Here is a 9,155-nt window from a genome sequence, read left to right on the forward strand (position 1 = left end):
AATAATATTGCTGAAGTTGAAGTGCAGTGATGTTAGTGAATAAATTTAATCAACCGAGGAGTTAAAATCCTGTCCAGCATATTGACCTTAGCCAACCCTTTACCAAACTTTTCCTCAAAGCATTTTTGGAAAAGGTGGGATAAGAGTGGGCAAGATAAATACATCGGGTCGGAACTGGCAGCTCCGATTGTTCTAAAATTTAGTGGGTTGACGACTGAATCGACCACCACAAACCCACGTAGGTTTGAAGTGGTTTTACAGTGGGTTACGGACGAGTTGGTTATTTGGGAATATTTGGTGGAGATCAATTTGGGTGAATATTTTAGTTTATTAGAACACAGCCCGTGATTTAAAATGGAAATTTTCCTTCGAGAACTTGAAACGTTCGCCAAACGCGGAAAACTAACTGTCAGTTTTCTTCGTCGATTCTTCTTCCACCAAGCTGTCCAAACGGGCTTATCACTTGACCTGATATCTTTACGGTCCTTGGATAAAACGAATATATGCGCAATCTGAGCTTTCGCATCGTGTATTAACCGTAGAGTTGGCAACCAGATTTACACACGTAAGTTGGCAACCGGCATACCCGGGTATTCCACACGTTTTGATGCAAAAAATTAACGATTTTCATTGGTTAACAATGCTTTCTATATTTTTATGCTGTAAGCAAGTAATGCCGACCATATATTCTCGTCTATTTCATTTATTCATTGAGTTTTTTCATTTTATTATAAAAATAACGGTCAAATTTAAATTTGGAATCGCTTGAATTTGACTCGAAAATAAGTACAATACGAAAAGAGGAAGATGAGAAACGTCATTCTCCATACAAAATGTATGGAATACCCGGGTATGCTGGTTGCCAACTTACGTGGTAAAGTTAAAAAAAATCAAAATAAAATACTTACAGGCTGTTTAAAATTACAACTTATGCACCAAAATATCATAAATTAAAAGTTGGGAGGCTACGGAAAATTTCAGGTCAATAAAAGCAATGAATCAAAAGTTATTGCAGTTCGAAGTTGAAAAAAATACCCGCGTGTCCGGTTGCCAACTTAAAGGTTAATACGGTTAGGAGGTGAAGTGCTTCATAGCAAATTGACATTTCAGGACTTTACATCAAGGTGTATTTATTGAGGAGGTGAATTATTAGCGCGTTTGCCGGGGGCCATCATTGAGTATTGTTATGTCAAATCGCATACAATTTTCTATACCCCCCTCCAGCCCTTTCCGATTTTAATTTCGGAGCCCCCAGCAAGGTGGATTTAAAAATATCAGGTGGTGGAATCTAGAGCATTTTGACAATTCGTCCCCAGGATTCAAACATTGTTTACATTTTTTAAAATGGTTCATTTAATTTATCTACCACATTTTATCGATTAAATATTGTTTTAATATATATTGTGGGCTGTGTGAGTTCGTATTTAACATTAAAACATATATTTAAGTGTGTTCTTCCTTGTTATTCCGTAAATTTATTCTATAATTTATTGTTTTTTTCTACATTTTTGTAGATAAAAACTAAGATTTTTTTTTGCAATAATCACGTTAATTACTCATTATATACGAGCAGCCAGGACAATTTACGTGAGATTCGAACTCTTACTCACATGATTTTACATTTCGTGCATAAAAAATCATCAAATCTTTTGTAAATAATATATCTATTTTTTCAATAAAATCAATAGAAACACAAAATTGCACGTAGTAACAAAGAAATCTTTTGTATTTGCTATGCTTTGTGTGCTGAAACCATTGGTTAACGGTTTTAAAATGACGTAAAGTCCCTCAACTATGGCGACCCCCCAAAGGCCCTTATCCACCACCCGATATTTTTAATCCACCTTGGATTTGACATAACAATTCTCAATGATGGCACCCGGCAAACGCGCTAATAATTCACCTTCTCATTAAATACACCTTGATTTCTTCCGTCGCTTTTCACAGGGGGTTTTGTTATGTAAAGCAAGGTGTTTGGATATTAGTAGGTGAAGTGCTTCAGAGCAAATTGACATTTCACGACTGGACATAACAATACAGAGTGTGAAGCGCCCTTCACGATTCTAGTCAGTTTTTTGTATGGAGTTTGACAGTTGGAGACTGAAAACATGTAAACACTCCATACAAAACCACACAAAAAACTAGCCTGCAATTTTCAGTCTAGATTATTCTAGGCTCAAAGCTAGAATTAGATTCGAATACCTGCTCGAAAACACGGTGTTGTTTACATTTAGCCCATGGTGCATTAAAGAGATCACGTGGTGGAATCTAGAATCAAAGTGTATGTAGTCCAGGTGGTCTCATAGCATTTTTTTCATAACCAATTTTGAACATCACTTTTTGACAGAACGAGTGAAAACTTTTGCTCCAACGAGCTTTCTGGAGGCTTGACGAATATTCAAAACACTCTTAAAATCTTTATTCAGAAACATAAACGATAAAAGTCTGCTTTCTAAATTCATACACCTTGGGATAAGCCCACCTGTATATTATACTCACTTAGATAGCTGCTCGAAAACTGCTATACAATGCAAACAGCTGGCAGGCTGAAATTTCAGCCTACGAACTTAAAACGGAAAGGACCCCAATGTTTGAATCCTAGGGACCTTACGTCAAGTGACGAATTGTCAAAATGCACTAGATTCCACCACCCGATATTTTTAAATCCACCTTGCGTCGCTTCCAGTATTGTTGTGTGAAGTCGCGAAATGTCAATTTGCTCTGAAGCACTTCACCTCTTAAGGGCGGTGGCAACGCTCATCGGAAGCGATTTTATCGGACGGGGTGTCAAATTTTTATATGGGATTTGACAGATAACGTCGGACGACGAAATAGCACGTCCGACGTTATCTGTCAAATCCCATATAAATTTCGTCCGATAAAATCGCTTCCGATGAGCGTTGCTACCGCCCTAATATCCATATATTTTGATCCGTATAACCAGGCTGTCTAAGGGCCCTGATTAAAGTAAACAAGGAGGTAGCTTTCTAAATTGGCTGATCTTTATTCTAGACCTTATTTACAGCTTCTTGTAAATTGGTTCTTCCTCATTATTTAATGAAATGCAACTACCAGAAGAAAAACATTTTGCTCGAAAAATAAATTGTTCTAAGCGTCCTCCGTGGGCACAGGTGGTTTTAGTGTGGTGTTGTACAACTGGGTTAATTTTCCTATTTGTCTCCGAAGCACATGGATTACGAATGTTTTCATCATCGGATATGTATCGTATGCGGTAAGATTTTTCTTGTCATAAAAAGTGGATAATTTACTGGGAGAAAAAACTCGAAATGATTACATCCTCTTCCAGAGAAAAGGTTCGCCAAATGTTTCAACATGCCTACGACGGCTACCTACAATACGCTGCCCCTTTCGACGAATTGCGTCCGTTATCATGCGATGGTATCGACACTTGGGGTAGTTATTCATTGACATTGATTGATGCTCTGGATACATTAGCAGTCATGGGTAATTACACTGAATTTGGACGCGTGGTACAGATGCTGCAAGGTCGATCATTTGATGCGGATATTAACGTTTCGGTGTTCGAGACCAATATTCGTATTATTGGAGGTCTGCTTTCTGCCCACCTGCTTTCTTATCACGCTGATTTAATATCAATGGGGCTCGTAGAACCTGGATGGCCTTGCCAAGGACCTCTCCTAGACATCGCTGAGGAAGTTGCACAACGTTTGCTTCCTGCATTTGATACAGCTACTGGTATGCCGTATGGGACAGTAAATCTACGACACGGTGTACCGTATGGAGAAACAACCGTTACATGCACCGCCGGCATCGGAACATTTATACTGGAATTTGGAACCCTCAGCAGACTTACGGGGAATCCTGTCTATGAAGACGTGGCTATGAATGCTTTATCTGCATTGTACAAACACCGATCACCGATAGGACTATACGGAAATCATATCGATGTACAAACAGGTCGGTGGATAGCACAGGATGCAGGTATTGGAGCTGGAGTGGACTCTTATTTCGAATATTGGTAAAAGGCTCAATTTTATTGGAAAACCCTGCATTGATGGCGACTTTTTTCGAAAGTAAGGCATCGATTGATCGTTACCTTAAACGAGAGGATTGGTATGTTTGGGTGAGTATGAGCAAAGGTCAACTCACCTTGCCTGTGTTTCAATCGCTAGAGGCATACTGGCCAGGGTTATTGACTTTGTATGGCAATACTAAGGAAGCCCTAAAGGTACTACACAACTACCAAACTGTGTGGCGGCAGTATGGGTTTCTTCCAGAGTTTTACAATATTCCTACAGGAGAAGCAGGTGCAAATCGTGAAAATTATCCTTTGAGACCAGAGTTAATCGAATCTGTTATGTATCTTTATCGCGCAACTAGCGATCCATTTTTGCTACAGGTAGGTGAAAATATACTGGAAAGTATAGAGCATAGTGCGAAGACGCCATGCGGCTATGCGACTATACGGAACGTTCTGACTCATCAACAGGAGGATCGAATGGAATCATTCTTTTTAGCAGAAACCACAAAATATCTTTACCTACTATTTGATCCGAATAATTTTTTGCATAATGATGGAAGCATTGGTAATGTCGTAAAAACAATATTGAACGATGGCGTCACAAAGGAACACAAATGTGTGGTAGGTGCCGGGGGATACATTTTCAACACAGAAGCCCATCCAATGGATCCTACTGCCCTTCGCTGTTGTGAAGCAAGACATATCAATATTTTTGCTAACGCGCTTGTCGAAAATCAAATGAATAAAAAAGAGCGTAAAGGAAAACTTCTTTTCGCAAAAGGTCAACAATACTTGCCCAACACAAAGAAAAGAGAAGATAAAAAAAATGAATGGATGATTACAGAACCTAAAGAGCCAACTAAAATAACTGATGTTGAGGTTGAATTAAAAGGCGGAGAAAAGATGGCTACCACAAAATTACCTATAAACACGATAAATCGAGAAGTAGAAAAAATAGAGAGCATTACGAGAGGAATTAAAAAAAAAACAATGTACTCAAGCGAACCTATATCAAAAACGAACCATATAAAGTCAATCAAAGAACAATTTTCACAGTCATTCAAAGACGAAATCAATCATGCAACCGCCTTTTCGTTTTTGCCTGTAGACACTGCCTGTTCGAATAAAGCGAAGAGCAGCAGTACAAAAAAAGTGTCAGAAATATTGTTGATAAAAAAATCTGAGGAAGAATTTACAACTGTAACAGTACAATCTTATAGTACCACAGGATACTCCGCTTCAACTAAAGCCAAGAATGGAAACGAGGAGGACACACCGATGGCAACGATGCTGAAACTTGTGCAAAGCATGTTTCATAGCACTGCCAACCATGCCAAAAAACAATCTGTTTTCGACCTTGAAAATTTCTATCAACACGTAATGAATAACCGCTTATTGAATGAAGAATGTGGAAATTTTAACATTTCGGGGATGTCTTTACCATCTTATAACAAAGAGAAAATACCTAACGGATTACTCACATGTCGATCACAATCCTTTCTACAAAGGCTCACTCTCATCGGAGAATTCTATTGAAGGGTATTGCACACCAGGCGAAGCTAAGATATGAAATAAAGTGATGAGAGTGGTACCCGAGAAGAACGGTTAACGGGGACCGAAAATGGCCGCAAAATAACGTGTATCTCGAATTTACGCTTAAGTCGAATCTTGTGATTGCCAGCCAAAATATCACTAATTTTCGTATAATTTCATAGTAGCGGGTAGTCTTAGCCACCTAATTAATTTTTTGTATTTTATGTATTTCCAAGTCACATTTGCTCGAAACAGTTTTTCCATATCTGCTCGATAAGTACTCGATAAACCTAAAATTATTGATTTGTGTGTGATCATTCATTCATTGGTATTTATTTCTTAGATGTACATTAATCCTGAATTACAATTTAGTATTTTACATCGGTACCGGAGTTTCCATAACGCGATATTTCGTTGATTTTTTTGCACTTGGCATTGTGGACACTATTCCTGATGTTAAATGAATTTGACGTATTGATGGAGGAAAAATTACAAAAAACCTCTTAATTTGGCTATATTTTCTAAACTATGTACTAACTTATTCTTTATAAACTATACTAGGGGAACTAATTCATATTGGGATTTGCAATTAGGGAGAAAGAGAAAAAAGGTAATATTTACAAATAGAAATATCGTTTTAGATGAGGTTTTGTAGTGTATGTATGCCACTATTTGTGCATTTAGATCGATATTTAATATTGATTTTTTCTATAAACTCGCTAACCCTGTCAATTTTAGCTTTTCTATGGATAATGCTTGTACTGTACCAAGGCGGGAGATTTAGTATTCGTTTTAAGAATTTGTTTTGAAATATCTGCATTTTCTTAATATGTGTTTTGCACTGTTTCTCCATATTGGTGATGCATAGGTAATTATAGGTCTTACTAACGATTTGTACATAAGTAGTTTGTTTCGTTAATTCAATTTAGCGTTTCTATTAATAAATGGGTAAAGAATTCTAATCGCATTTGTGCCGCTAACTAATTTTTCTTCAATGTGTTTTTGAAATGTAAGCTTTTTATCTAATACTACTCCTAAATATTTTACGGTGTTATTCCAAGGAATTTCGTTATTATTTATCAAAAGTGAACTATTTGGGAGATTTCTTGCGCTTCGGCACCTCGTGAAATATATTGCTTCCGTTTTTCCACATTTAATTTTTAGTTTCCACTGCTCACAGAAGGTCACATATTTTCGTATGCCTTTGTTGAGGCTACACAATATGCTATCGGGGTTGGAACTAGATGAACTGATAGCAAAATCATCAGCAAAAACGTATTTCTTAACTCCTTTCATTTTAGGTATATCGCTTGTAAATATATTAAAAAGTATTGGGGACAGCACACTGCCTTGGGGCAGGCCGGCAAGTGGTTTAAAGGGTTCAGAATGATAAGAATGAAGATGAACGGAGCCAGATCGATTCGACAAGAAGGATTTAATGAGCAGAATTAATTTGGGGGGAAAATTGTTGCTGATCAATTTGAATATTAGTCCATCGTGCCATACTGTGTCAAATGCCTTTTCGAGATCAAGTGTAACTAGTCCTGTAGATTTTTTAATATTTCGATTCAATGTTATAGTGTTAGCGTAGGCTTGAAATCCAAATTGGAAAGAAGGGATGACGTTATGAGACTTGGTATGAGAATCTAGCTTTTTTAATATGATCTTTTCGAAGATTTTACCCATGCAGCTTAGTATGCTTATCGGTCTGTAATTTGCCGGAATCTTGGGGTCCTTTTTTGGTTTTGCTATGGGAATGATTTTCGCTATTTTCCAATTTTCGGGATAGTAGTTTAATTTTAAGCAGCTATTTAAGATAAAGCATAACAAAATGATTCCTTTTCTTGGTAAATGTTTTAGTGCGTTGTTACTTATAAGGTCAGTACCAATCGACTTTTTCGTTTTTAAAGTTTTTATAATTTTATAAATTTCCTTTGGCTTCACAAGATGAGGTGGATTTATATTTCCTCTTTCTGTATGATAGTTAAGAAACTGGGTTATTAAGGGGTCAATTTGTGCAGTTAATGGACTTGGACTGTTTAAAGTGGTGTTATTGGCATTCGCAAAATGAGATTTTAATACTTCACTTTTTTCCTTTGGTGTGAGAAGTATTCTATCGTCTGTTTTGAGGTGAGGAATGGAGGTAGAGCAGCCTTTGATTATTTTTATAGATGTCCATAGTTTACTATTGTTTATGTTTTTAGAAGTATTAATTTTTGTAAAATTTCGATACCATGACATATTTCGGTATTGAGATATATCATTTTTAATTTGATTTGCTAGTTCGTTGTATTGATCTTTAAGTGTCAAGTTTCTTCTATTTCTTTGCCATCTACGTCTTACTGAGTCTCGTAATTTGATTTTGGATTTAATGTTTTCAGGTAACACTAAAGTGAATCTTACTGGGTAGAATACTGGTATAGCATTATTTTGTGCCAAAGTGATTGTTTTGGTTAAGTACGTTACCATTGTATCGATCTGGAAGGTGTTAATTATGTTATGGAGGTTTAGTGAGGCGAGATTAATACGGCTGTTAATGATGTTTTTAAATAGAAGCCAATTTGCTGCGGCATAATTTGGCATCCCATAAGGGGATTTGCTGATAATTTTACTGTCGATAGTTTCGAAAAGGATGGGTAAGTGATCTGATGAAAATATTTTTAGTGTACAAGGGGGAGTTATATCGATTCGGCCATTTGCAAGAATTAGGTCAAGTGTAGAAGGTGATCGTCTGTGACAGCTTGGAATATAAGTGGGCTCGTTGAAGCTATGAAGGGAAAAGGTTCCTGTTTGAATTACATCAAATAGGATTGTACCCATACTATTGCCTTTGATGCAATTCCACAAGCGGTGCCGGGCGTTAAAATCTCCGCAAATTAGTGATTTTCCTTTAAGCTTACTTATTTTTCTTAAATCGTTATGGAAACTAACATGGTCGGAATATGAACCAGGGTTATAAATTGATAATATAGCTAAAGGACCGGATACTAATTTAACATTAATTCCTATGCATTCAATAACTTTGGGATCCAGTGCATGTAAAACTTCATGCGGTACTTCTTTTGCTACAACAATAGCCACTCCGCCTTTTTCACCGGTAGTTCTATCTAGTCTATGTACAATAAAGTTTGGGTGTGAGAAACGAGTTTGGGGTTTCAGGAAGGTTTCACTAATTGTAGCTATATCTATCTTTCTCTCTATTAAGGTATTGAAAAATTCATCTTTTTTTGTATGAATACCATTTGCATTCCATGATATGATTTTAAGTGTCCTAGGAGATTCAGACATGGGAGAAGCAATACTTTGCAGTTACCTTGATGATAACGGTGATGAGATCTTGTTTTGAGCGGACTGAGCTCATGCGAGCGAACACATCTTCGATGATTTCGCCTATTTCGTCTATCGCTAACATGTCCGCTTCGGGTGTATGTGTTCTATTTCGCTCGCTAAACAAGCCGGCGTAGGTAGGCGTTCTGCTACTCGGTGTAGCGATCGTTGGGGTGGGAGCGTTTTGTCGATGTAGCGGTGGGAACATCTCGTGTCGTAAGGCGAACGTCGGGGCGCTTTGCTTCTTGTTCCGTGTGTTGGTAGATGGACGGGATTTGCAACCACGGTAATT

The 9,155-nt window shown here is 37.3% G+C and overlaps 1 protein-coding gene across 1 annotated transcript; it reads left to right on the forward strand.

Moving 5' to 3' along the window:
* The first annotated feature begins 3,979 nt into the window (after window positions 1-3,979).
* LOC121601997 lies at window positions 3,980-6,358 on the forward strand. Its single transcript, XM_041930780.1, has one exon. It carries the CDS (start codon window positions 4,037-4,039, stop codon window positions 5,537-5,539), a length of 1,503 nt encoding a protein of 500 aa, XP_041786714.1. The 5' UTR covers window positions 3,980-4,036; the 3' UTR covers window positions 5,540-6,358.
* The last annotated feature ends 2,797 nt before the right edge of the window (window positions 6,359-9,155 follow it).

Source organism: Anopheles merus, unplaced genomic scaffold (assembly GCF_017562075.2).
Source record: "Anopheles merus strain MAF unplaced genomic scaffold, AmerM5.1 LNR4000263, whole genome shotgun sequence".
Lineage (NCBI taxonomy): Eukaryota > Metazoa > Arthropoda > Insecta > Diptera > Culicidae > Anopheles > Anopheles merus.

Coding starts and splice junctions, on each gene's coding strand:
- LOC121601997 (XM_041930780.1), top strand. CDS start 4,037: ATGGCGACTTTTTTCGAAAGTAAGGCATCGATTGATCGTTACCTTAAA.